The sequence below is a fragment of the Stigmatopora nigra genome, chromosome 10 (assembly GCF_051989575.1).
Source record: "Stigmatopora nigra isolate UIUO_SnigA chromosome 10, RoL_Snig_1.1, whole genome shotgun sequence".
Lineage (NCBI taxonomy): Eukaryota > Metazoa > Chordata > Actinopteri > Syngnathiformes > Syngnathidae > Stigmatopora > Stigmatopora nigra.
In genome coordinates this window covers 13,236,251-13,255,663 of record NC_135517.1, presented here as the reverse complement: position 1 = coordinate 13,255,663, position 19,413 = coordinate 13,236,251, and the positions used below count along the sequence as shown (strand labels likewise).

The window sequence follows — 19,413 nt, the reverse complement described above, 5'->3', positions numbered from 1 at the left end:
AGCATTTTTTTTTAAATGTATGCCACACCTGCAGAATTTCAATGATCTTAAGCTTAGTGTCCATGACCATGATGTCTTCTCTCTCTGGCTCAACCTGGGCTTTAACTACATCGCCCTCTGGCTGATGTGTTGGTGTGGTGTGCAGCAGACTGCCTCCTCGAAGCACAACTTGGGTCATTAGCTCACCGACTCCATGAATGGACTTCATCACATTACTGCCGGCTACAGAAACACAAACTTCAACCATGATGGAAATACCATGAACAAAGTGTCAGGAGACAATGCCAACCTTTATTTTGTTCCTCCTTTTCAATCTTGTTGATGGGGTATGCAGTGCTGACATGAACACAGTCTAAGATATTTAGCAATATCTTTGTCAGCCTTAACAGGTCACTGAAGTTATAGAATCCAAAATATATGAGGTTCCTTGCCAGATTCACTACCTATTGCAAAACAAATTGCAATCCATGACTAACACAGAAATACAGGTGACCAAAATCATCTTCCCAATTATTTTTTCCAACATTTTATTATTTGCAATTATCTTTCCGAATAATTTTGTTGCAGTTAGTCTTATAAATATGCCCACATTTTAAGTAACATGCATTTTCTGAAAGATGAGCACAATTCTGTTGTCTGTTTTACATGTGCGACTTTATCACTCTATCCGTCATTTTTTCCTGCAGTTTTATCATTCTATATTTGCATGATCCTTACAAAAAAAATCATAATTTTAAGTGTACCAAAAGCCTTGCCAGCCAAATCAACGGAATTGATAAAAATAAGACCAGAAAATGAAATCAACAAAACACAAATGACAAACAAAAATCAATTAAAGAAGGCATACCTCAAAGGTCAGCTTATTTTTCTCCCTGTCAGAGAATGGAATATTTTGTGATACTACTTCTCTAAGATAGTTCTCTACAAAATCCATGGTGAGGCAAAATCGTTCTTTGATTTCATCTCTGCTGGTTCCGTCATTATCGTAACTGGTGACACAAACGAAATGTCACACAAGAAAAATCCCTGGCAAAAATAAATGAAATCCAAGGAAACTCACTCGTCAATTGTGATTTGAGTTGGAATCTCAGACCAAAGGCGGGCATATTTCACAGGTGTGACCTGCTCCTGAGGATCACGGTCTACATGCATATGCAGCATGAGGCGACAGAAAGAAGCCCGCAAGTCAAACGGCAGGTCCTCATCGGACATAGAGCGAAGGATCAAATCTACATCCAGCTGCCCAGAGATCTTGTTGATTGCCAAGTACTGACGGTCCAAACACATCCGTGCAAATAAATTGAGTTGGCACCTATGAAGAAATTAAATGTGTAACTTATGTCATCTAAGCATTATGTTTTTTTTAAATATTCATTAGTGTAAATACGTTTTCCAAACAGTATTACACGTAACCAGAATATTTTATATAGTGTTTGTTTGGTATATTTTACACAGATTTTGCAACGTAAACATTATAAAGTGCATATTCAAATATAGTATCTGACCTGTAGTAACTGACCACTTCATAGTCCTCTTTCTGACCCTCCTTTGCATCCTGGGCCAACTCCCGTACGCTCTTACTTCGTACATCCTTGAAATTGTCCTTCCAAAAGAGCCACACTTCTTCTTCATCCTCAGCCTCAACTGGATTCTCACCATTTGTTATAACTTCAACTTCAAACCTTGATAAAACTAATCTAATGAATGAGACATACCAGAATATTAGCGTATTTCTAAATGGCCAAATCCAAAATATGCAGATTAATGCAAATTAGAAGGCAAACCTAGTTTCAATGAGAATGTCAGCATTAGTCTGATCAAGCACTGCATTACAAATGAGTTCCTGTGTCACAGGGATGGATTTACTCATAGATACGCAGAGATCTGACAGATAGTCCAAAAACCTGTGTACAAATCAAAAATATCAGAGATAATCCGACAGAACATTGTTTATTTTACATTACATAACATCATTATTATACCTGGGTTCACGATTCTTCCTCACAAGAGAGACAAATGTGTCTATCTCTGCAGCAGTGATATGTTTCTCGAGCAACTTCCTATTGTTGTGGAGCAAAGCAGTTATTGTGTCTTCTGCAAGCACATCGTAGCCTATTTGTTTCTGCATGAAGCGAAATTGCTTAGCGATATATTCCTGTCAAAAGAAGACAACCGCAGATGATCACAACTGTGTCGAGCCAGACCCAAGCAGTCGTTTTTTTTACCCACCTGATTCTTTCTGTAGTCCTGTTGAGAGTGGCGTAAAACTCTGTAACAAAGTCTACAAATGTGTCGAAAAGGAGCATGCCGTTGATCACCCAGCTCTTCTAAACGCAACATGGGACCATCTCCACTGTCTGTGAAAGGGGCTTGAAGAAGTTTGAAGATCTACAATAAAAGTTAAAGGATACTAATGGGAGTTTTTTTTATCACTTTTTAAATAGAACAAGACTTCCTAAGGATGAAAACAAACCTGCTTCAGGATATTTTGTTCTCTCATGAGTTTCTGTCTTTCTCTGTTAGGTTTATTCACCATAATTTCCAAAACATCCTGTCCACTATTTGGGATGTCCACGACAAAGAAAACGAGATCTTCCAAAAGCTTGGTGACAAATCTAGGGAGGTATACGTGTTAAAAAAACATAACATAAAATAAATGTATGTAGAGATTAAGGATTATAGTGAATAAAAATAGGGAAACCACTAAGGCCATTTACCTTCGTTCATTTTGGGTAATGGTACCCTTTTCCAGTTTGCCTGCAATCGACGCTAAAACTTTGCTTGCATCATTGGCAAAGTCTAAATCCCGCACTTCTGCTGGTGGCACTGGTACAATGGCAAAAGCCTCTTTGTCCTCTTTCACAGCAGAAGTTCCTATCTGAACATGGTAGAAAAGAAAGAGTTCATTCAACTGCTAAATGACAAGATTTTTTTTGAATAACATTTACTCACTCTTAACATAACAGGTTTTTCCTCCTCTTTGTCAATGGGGAGCATGGTGCTGTGAACCCATGTGTTCGTACACAAATGCTTTAGCCGCACATAGGAGCTCCTAAAATAGACCAAAAAAAATAAGGAAAACAAATCAGCCAGCTTTGAGATGTAGATACATTTCTCATCATACAAGTGCCAACTCAGGAAGTTGGTGAATCTTTAAAAGATTGTAATTTTCGGACCATGGCAGACCTACATTGATTCTATTCTACCTTCTAGGCACTCAATAAGTTATTTTCTTACTGAGGATTATGTAACTGTACCGTGTAGTAAACAAGTTCATATTTTGAAGGGCACAAATATATCATATTAAATGTGAGGTATTGCCTCTCATGGGGTGAGGCAAGAGAAGCTTTTCAAATGGCACTAGTGTTCTGACAAATACAGTAATTGTTAGAATCTTAGTGTGAATGTTTCTTTGTCTCAAAATTGCACTTGTCATTATTTGGCAACCAATCCAAGGTGTATGCAGACAATTTCTGTTCTTAAATGTCAGATTTAATAGGCCCCATGTGACCAAGAACAAGATCTAGAAAATCCATGCATAATTTGGGGAGCCTTTGGGGTTAAAGTAAATGAGTGGATTAGTAAAGCAACATTTTTTTGTGGTTGAATTGTACCTGGGTACCATGGAATCCCCCCCTCTCAACGTGGTGGGGTCTAATTCAAAGATGGAGGAGATGTCCATGCCATCTGGTACTGGGACAAGAGTGTACATAATTTTCTCTTGAGGGGCTCGTAGACGGCCACGTAATGCTTCGTTATCTGCATCCAGCTGGCAAAAGAAAAAGGTACAATGTAACAAAGAATGACAACACACAGCAATTAGATCAATGTGGTCCATGTTATCTAAATGTTATTTTGATGAGGAATACACAAGCAAACAACACCCAGCAAATGGGGGAGGATTGTACATTTCTGCCCACTACTGGTAGTTTTGAGTAAGAAACGATTAAAAAGTAAACTGTTGTGACAATACATACACATACTAATTGATTTTTTGTGTGTATATATTGTATATATTTGTGTGTATATAATAATATTTCGAAGCATTCCATGATTATTATTATTATTTTTCATTTTTAATTCTGAGCGTTTCTTTTACTTAAAGTACAACTTTGAGACTTACTTAAATTTATTATATTTTTTTATGTGATACCTGGAAATTAAAAGGAGTGAAGTCCACTACCTGGAACAGGAAGCCAAGATCCATCACAAATATGAAAACAAACACCAACAGGGGGACAGTCAATCAGTCCCAAAAAGACTTACTGCAGATCGTTGCTCAACACTTTCCACCTCAAACTCAGAGTTCACCTGTTAAACCAATCACACAGAAATATAAAGAGATAATAAATCCACACATTAATAACATATTGACAATAAATAATCTTAAAGCTAACTAAAATAAAATAGCACTATAGAGAAACCAATTTCACATGCACAGAATTAAGACAATGAGAGATACCTTAAAGGGGAAGACACTCACCTCACCCACCTCTGCAGCCAAATACCAACCAGTTGCCAAATGTTTAAACCTGAATAAACTGTTCCAGTAGCCTGCACCTCCCCGACATGGGTCATGGTGTACCACCTGCAAAAGTCAAAATATAGGACCACAAGAATTGAACCTTTTTCTAGATTAAGTGACTTGCACTCCGAGAAAAAGAAAGCAAAAGGTCATACCTCTACTTCCCACAGTGCTTTGCTGCTCGTGGCAGATGTAGCAGACTGGCGTCCAGTTGTTCTAAGGAACACATATTGCTTCTTTCTGTGATCATCACATGTGAGGAACTTTTCCTGCTCTGCATGAAACAACCGAACAACATCACCCTGGAATTGGAAATATTTTTTTTTTAGATTGGGACACTCACCATTATGGTTCCCTCAAAATGTACAATCAATGCACCAACCCCTTTGAGAATGGTTTCCTTGTTGTCACTCCATTTCATGAATAAAACAACTTTCCAACTTGTGTTGCAGTTGACAGAATTAACCTGGAAGAATGTCATGGATTTATTATTAGTCAGACACATTTATTAGCAACACCAGTTAATGATAGTGCACTGTTATTGAAATATTGTGTCATTGTAGTTTGCAAGGCAGTCATTTTGAAGACATAATCCCAAATATTCTTAACCATGTTGAAAAACATACATATAATGGATTCCATTTTTTTTTTTTTTAATTACTCTGAATTCTTACCTCATTGCATCCTGGGTTGTCGACGAGTTGATGACTGCTGGCATGTAGAGGCTGCCCTGCATTCACAGGGTTAAGGACAACTTTATCTCCAATCACCACCTTAGGTCGGAGTGAAGAGAAATAAACAAATCAAATGATCCGAATTAAATCACATTTACGCTGCATTAATTTGTATATTCTTCTGACTAGAAGTGACCACAGAACTAGGCAAAAGACTTTTAAAAATTACCAATAACTTCACAAATTTCGTAGTAATATCAATTCATGTCTATGTCAGTTAGTAATGTAGTGATCAGAAAACTATTTGAATTTCATACTCCAGTCTACTCACACTGTCTCCCAGGGAACGCAATTTGTAGAAAGGTTGGATGTAGAACCAGGACCCCTCATTTCCCGCCGAGTCCAGCGTCACTCTCATGGCATTCTTTTCCAGCAATGCAGGTAGACGCTTGTTTACTGTCAGGTACTTATTGCTTTTTAAATGCAGGAGCTGTGGAGCAAAAAAAAAAAAGAGAAAATGACTTTTCTTACAAATTAACGCAACTATCACATTATCAAAGGCAAAAAGCACACAGTTTTGCTTTCCATCTATTTAATGTTTAAATTGTACATGTTTCCTCCTTTGAATATAATAAATGCTAGTGCAAGGAAATCTGATCTGATGTTCATGTTCAACAAGGTATGGCAGTGTGAGAGATGTATTTTGTAAAAGGAAGTGATAACTTGATTATATCGATAAGATTGTTGAACATACCTGAATAACATTTCCATATTGGATGACTGATCCAAGCAACTTGCGGTTCTCGGAATCATTTTGCTTCTTTTCCAAATCAGCTGCATGCTGTGACAAGATAAATATGAACAGTTAACTTTGCAAATATCCCTCGGGGGTTAGATTTGAAATTTACAAAATCCAGAAAATTTGGCCATCACCAAAACATTAGGTGTTTATTAAATTCCAATTCAAGGACGGGCTGGCATTTTGCACGAAACTTTGCAATGTTCGATTTTGGACTGTAAGTTGCATCAGTTAAAGAATACACAATGAGTGAATGGAGTATAATTCAACTTTTAGGCATTTGTTAACATACAGTGTTTCCTATAATTCTGTCGAGAATGTATATAACGAAGCTCAGTGTTTATAGTAGATTAACCAAGACGGGTTTCCACCACAGATACAGTATGTGGTGAGTAGCGACCTACATGAAGCTTGTTAAGGAGAACAGTGTCAGTTGTGCTGTTGCCTCCAGGTTTTGCTGCTTTCCAGAATTGTTTCTGTGCTGAGTATCTGTTCATGGGACACAGTTTGAAAAGGCAATCTATGGAAAAATGAGAAGATAAGCCAAATTTGAATTTGACACTCGACCCACGGGAGGCGACATTGCACTCGTTCAATTTCTATGGAAGCCACTCATATTCTGTCTCCCGGCACTAAAACAATAAGGTAGGGGGTCTAACAAGCAAGTCACTGATTGCAACACGCTTGATTGCTCCTGAAACTGAGGCATACTCAAACATTATTTTTATGTGAATGTTGATTGGACCCACACTGAATAATTTATTAAGCCATGTTATAATGACATTAGTTCAAACAGGCCAAATTGACAAGAAAAAGTTCTATTCTTACCCCTGAATTTCTTGGGCGGGTTGTTAAGGTCACCTGTGTCAGGTTGAACCACACAGCGGTCATCCACAAGCCTGCAGAAGTAGTATATTAAGTCTTTTAATTGCATTTATTATTAACATAGCTCCGAGAAGTGGCCTGTATGGATATTATATTAATTAAGATACAATAGTTACAAATGTTATACATTCTACTTCATATAGGACTAAACTATAGTCATACTCATGAATATGAAAAATGTAATATTGGATTAATATTGCAAAACTCTCTTGTTCTTGCTAAAACACTGCTTTGAAAAACATTACATTTTAATGGAAAATTCCAAAATTCAAATCTGGTTATATAGCATTCATTTTCTATCACACTGCAGCTGTCATTGGAAGCCAAATACAAATAGTTTTGTTTCTCCAAAATACACACTCAATTCTTCTCTAATGGATCACATTCAATAATGTGGCAGTGAAAGCAACACCTGATCCAACTAACCTATTTAAGTCCCATCCGCTACTCAACTATAATTAACGGAAAGCACTTCGTGCTGCAGAAGCTGGGTAACAATTACAAAACATAACTGTACCACATGCAAAAAACTGACAAATGAGCTATGATACGAAAAGTCTGTACAATGTTTGCCCTTGTGTGTGATGCAAAGAAGTAAACTGTAGAAAATCATCAAGATCAAGATTAAGAAGAGAGCCTCAGCATGGCCTCTAGTGAATAGCATACTGTACACACTGGTGACCACTGACCAGTCTAGAGAATAAAAAGGAAAGAGTGAAGAGACTCAACAGGCATTTGAGAAAGTATGGTGAAAGGTCTCTTATAACCCACATTATGCCTTGGAAAGAAAAATAATAATGCCATTATGTCTTGTACACACAGTACTCTAATAGGAGTAATATAGCCCAATTAAACATTTGTTCTCACTGACTTTACCATTGTGATACATCAAATGCACATTTGAGAGGCTAATAACTTTAAAATTAAGATAGGAGTGTATCGAGCGGTTAGCGCATCGGCCTCACAGCTCTGGGGTCCTGGGTTCAAATCCAGGTCGGTCCACCTGTGTGGGTGTCCCCCACCTCTGGCCCAATGTCAGCTGGGATAGGCCCCAGCACCCCCATGACCGTAATGAGGATAAAGCGGTTCAGAAAATGAGATATGAAGGTAGAGGAGTTTGGCAGTTGATTCTGATTTACTTCGTGTACCAAATGCCTTTATCTCTGTCTAGACTTAGAAGATATTGACCTCCAAAAGGCTTGTAATTTCAAGTTTTCAATTCACGAGGCCATTCATCAGGTCACTACAGGACAACATTGATGACCAGGTGGTGTCCCAAGTCTGTATTATACGAGTCAAAAATGTCTGCAGAGAATATTAAAGAGTGACTTACCCTAAGGTGCTGATAAATCCACTAGTAGAGCCCTCAGCATATAGGGAACAAATGTCCCCTATATGGAGGAAACTGGACATCTTTTCTGACATGACTCCTCAAGCTTGACACCTCCTAAAAATTTGTAGCAGAAGTATATCATCATAAATGGAACTGGTGTTGTGCAAGATTTTTCAACAGTAAATACACTAAACAGTTACCGTTTATCAAGGAAATGCTCATGGTTTCTCTATGAATTACTTTTCAATTGGTTAATGCAATGCCTAATTAATTTCCATTCAAATTTTGTCATATTTGTAATTAAGACACACACTAGTAAATAAAAAAAAACCTGACACCTCATTTCCTGTAGCTATGTTTACATTACTTTACCATTAATATGTTTCCAAAGGAAAATGCAGAACATACAATGCAGCTCTGTTATGAGACCTAATTTGATTCTTCATGGAAAGATGGAGATTGTGAATGGGATGTTATCCTATACTTCAAATCCAGGTCATTTCCATCTATGTGGAGTTTGCATGTTCTTCCCGGGCCTGCGTGGATTTTCTCTGGGTACTCCGGTTTCATCACACATTCCCAAAACATGCATGGGAGGCTGACATTCTAAATTGCCCCTAAATATGGGTGTGAGTGTACATGGTTGTCTGTCTCTTTGTGCCGCTGCAATCGGCTGGCCCCCCGACCTTTATTAGGATAAAGCGGTTCAGAAAATGAGATGAGAATCTTGAAACGTAGATAGTGGTTGTTGTGAGACAGCCAATGAGAGCCCATAAAGAGGAGCAAGTTGTTTTTTTTTTAAATAAAATAACCGGTAAGATAATGCATTTACTTTTGGATCTTTTTTCATATCTCAAGTCACTGATTTGCATATGAAAAAAATTGTAACCTGAAGATTTCATACATAGGGACATTCGTAAGTGGAGGTGTGACTACATTTATAACGAGCGGCAATACGCAGACATTGGACAGTTTTGATGGTCAATTGATTGCATGCACATATTTAAATCTGCTCTGATGGTGGAGAACACATCAACATGCATACGTACGCTGTCATGACAAATGAATCAGTATATCAATAACATTTCAAAAGAGATGTCAGTGATGAAAATGAGCGCGTGGGCTACTTCCTTCACAAGGATGCTAAAAAGCTCAAACATCAGAGTGAAAGGACCACATCATTACCTGGACAAAACGAAGTTAAGGCAGCAAATTGGCGTAAGGATCGGAAGCAAATTGGGTCAGCACAGGATCAATTCCACCGTGCTATCCTCGGTTAAGTCCCCATGGTGCTGGAAGTCCAGGTAGGGAGAGAGTGAACCGCATTATTCTGTCAGTTGAGCCAGTGTTTAGCCACAATCCGATTCCACTCCTCCACATGTCTCTGATGGCCCGCCCCTTTCCTGGCTATTTATATTACTGCACTGGCTGATGGCAAATGTAGTTCTTTAACAAATTCCCTCAATTTAAACAAATGCCTTGTAAACTCTTGACAAGAGGACATTTCAGAATGTTTGTAAACCTTAGGCACTGAGTGGGAGGACAATAAAAAAAAACATCCAAGCATTTTACTTTGTGCCTGTGACCCTGACAAGGATAAGCAGTGTTAAAAATTAATGAAAGGATTCCACTTTGCCTTACGATCGATTTAATTAAATGACTTAAATCAGTTTGTTTGCTAGCAGTATTGTGAGATTAGATTTTGATTTTGCCACCCGAAGAACAAGGGAGGACATGGCCAAATGTGTTATATAATGCACAGATAATTTTAAAATTTTGCATGGAGTAAAGACAATATATTGACGAGGTAAGGATATACAGAAATAATCAACATGAAGTGAGCAATAAGCATTCTTTTAAATCTGATCAGATCCCTGTGATACTAGATTGTCTTTTTGTGTACAATGTCAGAAACAGAAGCAGACAGGCCCTGGGTTATAAAAGAGGATCAAGCTGTGCATGTCAACTAGTGAAAGACTGGGAATAAAAGGCAATTTAAATGTGAAGTCCTCCATCCAAAAGGATGAAACATATCACCTTGATGCTTCAGGGATGGACATCACCAAAGCGCTAACCCGTACTTTGAGTGATGTGGGTCATCTGGAGCTGACCTATCAAAATCCCAGTATGATACCTTTTGCTGCAACTGGAACACACTCCTCTATATATAGAAGTACAATAAATGACTCAAATATGGAGGTAATCTCAATAAACCCATTTATGATACAAGGGGAAACTATCTTAAATAATTTTTAATTGATTTTGCTTGATTTACATATTTATTGTTACGTCTCAGGTACGTGGTCATGTGTGGATTTGATATTAATGCAAATGTTATGCTTATGCTTTCCATTACTATCAGGATGATTGAAGTTACTAATGATCAAATCAGTTTAAAAATATGTATATGAAGCCCAGTCGTCACAAATGCTGTCGGATATAGGTGTATATGAAAAGTAGAATGAAGGTAAAAGTAACAATGGCTGCTAATCCTGGTGAATCATGATTGTCAACCAGAATTAATGTGTTTTGTTAAAGTGCATCATGTCTTTTAAAAATCTCATCAGTTTCTAGACCTCACAATATCTGAAGGTGATAACCTGTGTGCCACTACAAGTGTATTCTGGCTTTTGCGATATTTGACACTAAGTAACGTTGACTTCTGATGATTAAGTACTCCGTTGTCAAGGATACAGTTTACAGAACGCTGGCAACCTCTGACTACATGGGGAAATAAAAAAAAAGGGCTTATATACTTCAGAATGATCATAGTCCTGGAGTAACAACATGTACTTAATTTCAATTCGTGTTATTATTTTTCTTTTTATAGCTAAGAAGTCCAGGTTATGGGCATGTACGTGTGTGTGTGTGTGTGTTGTTGTTGTTGCCACCGATGTTTGTACGGGTTCACGTAAGGTCTTTGTCTAAACAACAGTGTAGTTCCCAACCAGGCTCCTTGTAGCTGAAAGTATAAAAGCAAACCAGGCAACCTAGCATTAGTTGTTAACTAGTTACTGAAACAGGTGGTGCTGCACCCACATCACTATGACTAAAAAATGCTTTAAATATTAATAACAATGCTGCCCCGTTTTATTCCCCTATTTGGCTCACATATTTCGTGTGTAGGACCCAAAAATTGGTGTTATGCCCCAGGTCCAAAGTCTTTGACAGGCCTAGGCCTATTTATTTATTGCATTTACATGCAAGAAAACCCAATGAGGATGGGGGATACTAATAAAAGTAGAAATCATAAGTGGGTGTACAGAGTTGTGAGATTCAACCCTGTGCATGCATTGCAGTGAATATTCTCATGTGCACATCTAGGCCTTCCCCAAGCAGCCATGCGTGGGTTCAGTAGTTGGCAGTGCTCTTGTCTATGTCTCTGATTGTCCTTTGTTTTGACCATGTTTTGCAAACTACCCTTACTTATAAATAAACTTAAGAATGACAGTGCATGTGTAATTCAATGAGTCCATTCTGTTGTCTATGTTGTTACACTTATTTAACTCTGACAATGTATGGATAATTATGATTTAAAATCAAGTTTTGCACAACTGTCCCATTTACTGTCAAAGACCATAAACAGCATGCTGACTTTTAATACTACTCTGGATCTAGGACACTGACCCAATAAAGTCGTAGTGCCACTGGGAAAATATAACCATAGTTGATGGCTTATCTGTCATTATGAGCTAAAGATGACATGCTGGTAGTAAATTCAGGCATTTCTATTTCTAAACTTTAAGTAAAAAATACTTTTTACATATAAAATTCACTGTCTTCTGATTTTGTTGGTGTACATAAAATATGAGAATGAGAGACATCATTAGAGGTGAGAGCTTGGTGGTGTTATTAAACATACAAATATTACAGTGATATTGCATCCAACACCCCTCAAAGAGTATTGGAAGGTGACACAAACAGAAGTCCATTATCTTCTGTCTGTCAGCTAGGATATTGATGTATAGTAACTGTGAATTACATCATGTCCTTGCCGGGTTGAGTGGGTCCCAGAGTCACGACTAAAGAGGTTTAACTTTAATTCCAACGAATCGCTGTGCTCACACAGGAACGAGAATGGTTGTCAGACTTTCAGACTTAGTGCCTTGAAGATCCAAGTGTCACATTAACGCATTTTCCACTTTTTCTACAAAGTTTCTGACCAACAACTGTTGGGTCTGAAGTAACAGATCAACGTAATTACCAACCGTGCACAAAGGAAAAACGAGGCAGAGACTGTGTTATATTTTAAAGGCACCGGCCGGCGGAAGAGAGGTCGAGGCGCGAGGTGGTGTCTCGCGCTCGGCTCGGTGGTTCTCTCTTATCTTTTCAAGGTGAAGGATGCCTTTATTGAATTTCAGCATGATGTCATGGAAAAGTACGGAAGTTGAGATTATAGGCATCAAGGAAAAATACAACAGTTGAACACTGAGGCGAGTTGAGAAGATATTATAGACATCATGAAAGAGCATAAGATTAAGACAGAGATTATAGACAGGATGTTCTTTAAAAATGCACATTATATTAAGACTCCTGTTTTAAGCAACTTCACAACAACTAATCAATTGAATCAAAAAATAGTGTTAAAAAATGTGCAACTCCGACTACGGTTAATTTAAAGTATATACACTGTTTACTGGTGCAATGTGCATTTAGTCCTCAACATTAGTGCATGGAAAAGGTTTCTCTCCCTGTCTTGCCTGTGTAGAAAACCATGGCAGCACCCTGAATTAATGTCCCGACTAAAAATAAAAGACAATTATACTGTCATAATGGCCTACATATTCCCGTTGGAAATAGAATGATTAAACTAGGTATATTGAAATTAGGCACACAGATTTCATAATGTAGAAAAACATGATGATTGGAAACACGGTTAGCTTTGCTGCATACTTAAATTTGGTAATAGTAAACAAGTTTTAGAATTGTTGCTCGCTTACAATTACCTGGTCAAATTATTAGTTACCGCTGATGAGGACCAAACCATCATCTAAATGGGTAAAGAATAATCAAGATGTCAGACCACAACCACAAAAGGAAAACACTGCCTTTGACTTTCAGGTTATTTTCTAATTTGAACTAGATTTCAAGCAAGGACATCCGCACCTAAACTGGAGTTGCTTTCCACTTTTCACACCTTCAGATGGATGCGGTAAAGTCCCCCTGTTGTGTTATCAGTGCTATGAACAACTCTCAAGTAAATCTTAATGCTTAGCTTCTCAGAACTTTACCGTCAAAAAGATAATTTCAGATTCATACTACAAGTTTAATCAGTATTTGTTTCATTCAATTGTACTGGGGACCACTTACACTCATTAAAGGAATAACCACAAGATTTGACTACTTCATGCATCATCCTTGCTATCATATGCAGTTGAGCTAATATAATTTACAAGCGGTTTCTAGGTGACCATTCTGGAAAAGACCTATTTGTTTGAAGGCTGGAGCCTCTAGTGAGCAGTATTCCACATTTGAGCCAGCCTTTTTGTATGTAGGACACAATCAACACTGAAGAATCACCACCTGTATACAGGTCCTGTTGCCATGGGGATTCCAGGAACACAAAACAAAAATGAGTCCCAGTTTCGAGAATGTTTCTATACGATTTCTAGATTTGCTGAAAGGATAAAGAGGTTATATGATAGAGGGATTATGTATTTAATATTACTGTATATGTACTGAAAATCAGATTCATGCATTTAAATAGGCCAGGTTAAAAAAAAAAGATAATTAGATACGAATTGCTCATCATACGTATGTTTAAGATGGGCACAATGGATTCAAATTTCAGTGGACAAGACAAATAGAAGTGATAGTAGTTTTTCAATAATAATCACACATAAGAGTATGCAGGGAGAAAAAAGGCACACCTTTCACTAAACATCAACGTTACAGTAGTAGGCTTCATGCTTGTCCACTCCTACTCTCATCTCTCCCCAGCTAGAGGAAATGCTCCCATTTGGGCATGAAAGACAGCCTCTATTCTAATTAACCCAGATGTTGATATTAATAAGATGAAAGCTGGTCTGGATGGAAAATGGGCCACATTGAGAGGAGGGGCCTTATTTCCAAAGCAGTCACACTAAAGTGGGACACTTTTTCTTCTTGACTGGGGAATAAAACTTGTTTCTATAGAAAATTACCCTGAGGCCCATTTTAAATTGTCCCACCTCTCTGAGGCCCAAGAGCGATGACAAGCTGAGAATACCTAGATAAGAGAGATTGTTGAGGAAGACTTAAATGGGAGTCATGGCAGCATTTCTATTTGAGGTATTACTTAGTTTAATGACAAATGAATTCCAACCACTCTCAAAGAAAAGCAGTTCAGAAAATAGATGAATTCCCACCAGAAGGCTTTCACTTTTACAACAAATAAAAGCACAGTTGATATTAAATGAATCTTAGCACAAACAATAGTACTGAAGGTGGGAGAATGTAATACGACGTAAAAGCAGTAAACACTGGGATACGTTCTGTACAGAACAAGAATTCTCCCATGTCTAAAATTGAGTGAGCAGGAAGAACATGTCAAGGAGTTCCCGACACAATAAAGCGACAAACACGAAATAATGATCAAATACTGTGCGATGTTTAGAATGGCTCATTTAAACAAGCGTTCAAGGCTAATTCAATCACTTTATATTTAATTGATTCAACAATAATTCATAAAAGTAAACAACAAATGAGACAAAACATTCAAATTAGGTTAATTTAAAATAGATAAATCCAGAGGCAGGAATTTAGCACAGTTTTTAGCACCACAGTGACAAGCTTTCCTTTGGATTCTCCCACTGGCCTGATTTGCACTGTCAGTTTTTGTGGCTTGTATCTGTCCTGGCATTTTATTTCTGTAACCTCCTGAGTAGTCAAACGTTAACTCCTCTTGGACGTCGATGTCCCGGATGGCAAACAAAGCCAATCTGGGAATTAAAGAGTGTACACGGACCGGCACCATGAACAAGTTGGGCAAGCAGGAGTGGTTTAGAAAGCGACCGATATTTCCCACGGTGGCAGGGTCCACAAATGCCTCAGTGACAGACCCAGTCCCAGCATGCTCCCTGACAGCAATAATATAGTTATTTTCCTCAAATCTCTGTGCAGTTTGCCTTCGTCTGGCCTCTTGAAAACTAATAACCTCCCCTGCATACTCGCAGACGAAGGTCCCACATGGAATCGGCTGAAGCGTCCAAACCCCAAACCCCCTGTTGCTAGTGGTGCATACCTGCAAGTTCAAACTAAGCCCTTTTTGCACTACTCGATTTGAGCATGTGTCACCACAAGAGCAAAGGGCATTACACTCAAAGACTGGTGTAGAATGACCAATATCAGATGCATAAATGCTCGATAATGTGCCATTGCTGGAGTATGCCTGGCCGTGAGTTTGCAGGCACTCACAGCTTCCATTGGTGCATGAATGGGAATTGCAGGAGCATCCATTCAGGGAAATTTCACTGGGATCAATAAGGCATCCTGGTCCTTGAATGTTGACTGGAGAGTACTGAAAAGAAGACAAAGATTTTAAGAAAACCATGGAAAGAAATTTAAATGACATTGCACTCTTTTGAAATTCTCTTGTCACAGAGAAAATAAGGCAAGATATTCAATAATACACTTATTTACTGACATCCCAAGTCACCCCTCATGTTAATAGTCGGTCTTTAATGCATGCAAATCGGATGAAATATTCCGAATTTTGCGACTAAGCTATGATTGTTTTAAATAGTAACTTGTCAATCATGTGTCCAATAACTTACTTCAATTAGATTGTACACAACAACAACACAATTGTTCCCATTTACGTCCAAATTCGGGTTATGTCTACAATAATGTAACTACAAATCAACACAAATTAAACCTGCAAAGAAATATTACCTGAAACAATGGGAACGTCTGTTCTGTTGAGTTTGATTTAAACAAAATAGCAACATCTTCGAGCCCGTTGCTTAAATCAATGCTGAGGCAGTTCATTTGTCCGCGAAGTTTTTAGACTGTTGATTTCCGGCAACAAACCAAAAGGTTCTTACATCCGGTCATAGTATTATAGTCGCGCTCTCCCTAGACGCCAATAGATGTCGTTGCATTATTTTCAGTTTCACTTAGTGGGGATATTGACGTAGAATAAAATGTAAAAAATAAGTTATTACGATCTATATAAAAGTAGTACTCACTCATTTATATCTGTAATTGGTGTGTCTTCTCCGATATTGTCATATCCACGAGGAAGGTAGTAGTAATCTATAAAACCACAAGAGGGCAGGCTTGTGTAGGGTAGAGTTGCAAAGTGTCCAAGAAGGGCCAGTGCGTTCCATAATAAAAAAAAATAGATGTCTTTAAAATAGAACAACGCTGGAATAAAATTTTATGTTACTTAATTTAGTCCATTGGTGGGAGTACTAATTAATTCAATACTTAATGAAGATTATTCCAGTACCTTTGCTTACACAATGTTGCTGTCCAGAGGGAGTCATTTAAACCTCACAGAGGGTCTCTTGACATCAAATTATGTAACTACCGTGATTTGTTTTAATCTAGTATTTTGGACGTTCAAGTGCTTTTGCTCTCTATGAGGATAACAAACTAACCTTCTTTTGGGTTTTTTTTCCTTGCATGTTTAAAATTGAAAATATAATCAAGGGAACTGCGGCGGTCACGGTTGAAATTTATAAAAAAAAAGAAGGATAAAAAAATAAAACGTAAATGCATTTAAATGATTTCAATAATACTTCAATCATATTGGTTTGTCTTGATTTTTTATTTTTCCATTCATTTTTTGAACCGCTTTATCCTCATTTGGCCCATGGGGGGGTGCTGGAGCCTATCCCAGCTGAGCCGCCCCTTGTCTAGATGAAGAGAAAAAAAAAAACATGCCACTAATGAGAGCTTTTGCCCATTAACACAAGCAAGCAGAAGCATGTGAAACGCAGCCCACCAGTTAATGACTCAAAGGCATGATGAAACATGTTCTTTAGGGAGATTATCAACAACAGTCCAGTGCCCTCTCTGCTTCCAATTGAGTTGGCCTCAAATTGCTTTTGATTTGTCTCTCAGTTCGTAAGAAACTCTGCGGTAAGGCCTATAGAATGTAATCACGTCTGGGCTGACGGAGGAGAACAAAGACTAGTTCAAAGTTTTCTTCTTCTTCTTCATTTGCCAGGCCAGTAACGGCAGAATTGGTAATTTGGTCGAACGACAAGGTTTCCAATCAACTAAATTAAATGTCTATTCTTTTCTATGTTGTCCATTTCTGACCAAAGGTTTTCTATGACAAGATTGCATACTAATGCTATAAATGTATAGGCTCAACTTCAATTTTATCAGGATGATATTACTTTAAATAGTTTGACTAGACATATATCTATATATTCCTTTTCATTAAAGGTGCTACTGGGTTCAAGCCTGTGCAAGAGCAATGTGTTTCAACACATTCACACTCATAGTGTGCTTCAGGCAAAACTTTTTAATTGGGCCCTGAGAGGAAAATACCAGAACAATCTGTTCAACAATTCCTTATGGTTTTAATAGATCGGAAAGACAACTGAATTGCATCCCGTGTGGCGTCTATGGGCTGATTTTTTTTTATCTCAAACAATAAGCTTATTCTTTTAAGAATTGAAAATCAAAGCAATTTTTTGACTTTATCTCAAAAGAAACATGTTCGGAAAGGACTGTATTGGGGAATTGTACTAAGTTCAATGTTTTGAGGTTTAAATCTCAACTCCTTTGTGAAGTTTAAGTGTTTTTCCAGTAGTTAGGAGACAAAATTTAAATGTGCTCGATAATGGTAATGTGACAAAAGCAAAAAGTCAGTTGTGGGAGGAAACTGCAATATCCCACAATAGTCCACTAAAATCCTAATTTAATTATTTTTTTCCTTTTATTTTCGCTCTTTTTTTGTGGAAATTACATAAGAAGTCATTGCTGCTATTTCTTAACTCTCAGCAGCCTTCATCCATCATTCATTAGCATATAATGCATGCGAGCAGGCAGATGCGCATGCCACCACTGTCTCAGTCAAGGTTTAAAAGTCAACACACAGCCATTTTTCCATCTACAATGTAAGTGATTAACATTCCATACTTTAGCTATCTGGTCCCATCCGAGGCCATTGAATCCTGGGTCATCTTGGTTATCAAGGATTATTGTAAATCAAACTACTCCAAGAAAACAGAGTAAATGGTATTTCACTGAGAGTTGATTAAGCATGTGCTAATCATCAATTTACTTTCTTAAATTGTGTATAACTTGTGGTAAAGTTTAACTACTGATAAATAAAAAGCTGATTTAATACAGTGTTACTTAGGCGAGACGTCTTTTTAGGTATAAACAAAGTATACTGTACTTGAATTACAATATGATGGCAGAGGAGATCAATAATTGTTGCTGAAAATGGCGTAATAAAATCAATTTCCAAAGATCTTTGGAGGTCTTTTGCAATCAGTCATAGGTTATAGTTCATAATGAACTTGGCCAACAGTAATGATATTTAATTCATGGATGCCATTAGAAAGTGTGTCTTTGTTTTGTTTGCACACACAATAATTTGAGCGTTCACATTTAAAGGTCCTTTGTCTGTCAGAGCCTATCACAGAGCTGCTGAGGAGATTTCATGCTGTCAACCAGGCTGCTGCTTTAAGGATTCTACTACTGGACCCCCATTAGGTCTGCCTTTAAGCCCCATCTGCCTAGTTGTTCATCGGACAAGAGGGTGGAACATAACGTATAAACAATCCTCTTTGGCAAATGCCACCCTAATGTGTTTAAAAGCGCTTTATTGTACTCTTCTGACTGAGCACCAGCACGTATAATCACCCCTTTTTTGTAAAGCATTTGTTGCTTAATGACTAGAGGATTGGTCTTCTCATTTAAGAATATGCAATAGCCAACAACAGCCTGACATGACTTATCGACATACTAAAACCTTCTGGTTTGTATCGTGGTATTGATTACATACATAAGATTAATCACTTTACCAATATACTGGAGTCTATATTTCTATAGATTTCACAATCTTTTGTGAAGTTGCATTTTCTTTGTACATGAATTGGTTGGCAAAAAAATCCCTGTCCATACTTCTGTTATGAACACGTAAAAATGCAAATAAAATGTATTTTTCTAAGTGTTTTTTTTTGACTGAATTATTGCATCATTGAGGCAGGTCCAAAAATTGTGTTGTTTGTTTACATGTGGATTACTATCA

At 37.7% G+C, this 19,413-nt stretch overlaps 2 protein-coding genes across 2 annotated transcripts in view; both read right to left on the bottom strand.

Annotated features, from left to right (window-relative positions):
• itpr1b (inositol 1,4,5-trisphosphate receptor, type 1b) overlaps positions 1 to 9,580 on the bottom strand; it is a 38,326-nt gene extending 28,746 nt beyond the window's left edge. The window contains exons 1-24 of the mRNA XM_077725650.1: positions 9,402 to 9,580; positions 8,217 to 8,330; positions 6,827 to 6,897; positions 6,403 to 6,518; positions 5,954 to 6,040; positions 5,531 to 5,689; positions 5,200 to 5,298; positions 4,908 to 4,991; positions 4,681 to 4,827; positions 4,484 to 4,588; positions 4,267 to 4,311; positions 4,154 to 4,183; positions 3,615 to 3,769; positions 2,953 to 3,052; positions 2,718 to 2,878; positions 2,474 to 2,615; positions 2,230 to 2,388; positions 1,983 to 2,155; positions 1,785 to 1,904; positions 1,506 to 1,697; positions 1,061 to 1,312; positions 848 to 989; positions 290 to 443; positions 29 to 222 (exon numbers count right to left, since the gene is read on the bottom strand). Of these exons, the coding sequence (XP_077581776.1) occupies positions 29 to 222; positions 290 to 443; positions 848 to 989; positions 1,061 to 1,312; positions 1,506 to 1,697; positions 1,785 to 1,904; positions 1,983 to 2,155; positions 2,230 to 2,388; positions 2,474 to 2,615; positions 2,718 to 2,878; positions 2,953 to 3,052; positions 3,615 to 3,769; positions 4,154 to 4,183; positions 4,267 to 4,311; positions 4,484 to 4,588; positions 4,681 to 4,827; positions 4,908 to 4,991; positions 5,200 to 5,298; positions 5,531 to 5,689; positions 5,954 to 6,040; positions 6,403 to 6,518; positions 6,827 to 6,897; positions 8,217 to 8,308 (2,979 nt within the window). The 5' untranslated portion in view covers positions 8,309 to 8,330; positions 9,402 to 9,580. The remainder of the gene's footprint in view (positions 1 to 28; positions 223 to 289; positions 444 to 847; positions 990 to 1,060; positions 1,313 to 1,505; positions 1,698 to 1,784; positions 1,905 to 1,982; positions 2,156 to 2,229; positions 2,389 to 2,473; positions 2,616 to 2,717; positions 2,879 to 2,952; positions 3,053 to 3,614; positions 3,770 to 4,153; positions 4,184 to 4,266; positions 4,312 to 4,483; positions 4,589 to 4,680; positions 4,828 to 4,907; positions 4,992 to 5,199; positions 5,299 to 5,530; positions 5,690 to 5,953; positions 6,041 to 6,402; positions 6,519 to 6,826; positions 6,898 to 8,216; positions 8,331 to 9,401) is intronic.
• A 4,554-nt stretch (positions 9,581 to 14,134) lies between these two features.
• On the bottom strand, positions 14,135 to 16,255 carry setmar (SET domain and mariner transposase fusion gene). Its single transcript, XM_077726625.1, has 2 exons — positions 16,089 to 16,255; positions 14,135 to 15,714 (listed from the first exon to the last, which is right to left on the bottom strand). The coding sequence occupies exons 1-2, from the start codon at positions 16,182 to 16,184 to the stop codon at positions 14,923 to 14,925; spliced, it is 888 nt and encodes a 295-aa protein (XP_077582751.1). The 5' UTR covers positions 16,185 to 16,255; the 3' UTR covers positions 14,135 to 14,922.
• Between the last annotated feature and the right edge of the window lie 3,158 nt (positions 16,256 to 19,413).

What these genes read in the sequence shown, in the direction of transcription:
- setmar (XM_077726625.1), bottom strand. Translation starts at nt 16,184, where the DNA reads ATGAACTGCCTCAGCATTGATTTAAGCAACGGGCTCGAAGATGTTGCT. An exon ending in AGACGTTCCCATTGTTTCAG is followed by an intron (nt 15,715 to 16,088) that starts GTAATATTTCTT and finishes TCTTCTTTTCAG; the next exon opens with TACTCTCCAGTCAACATTCA.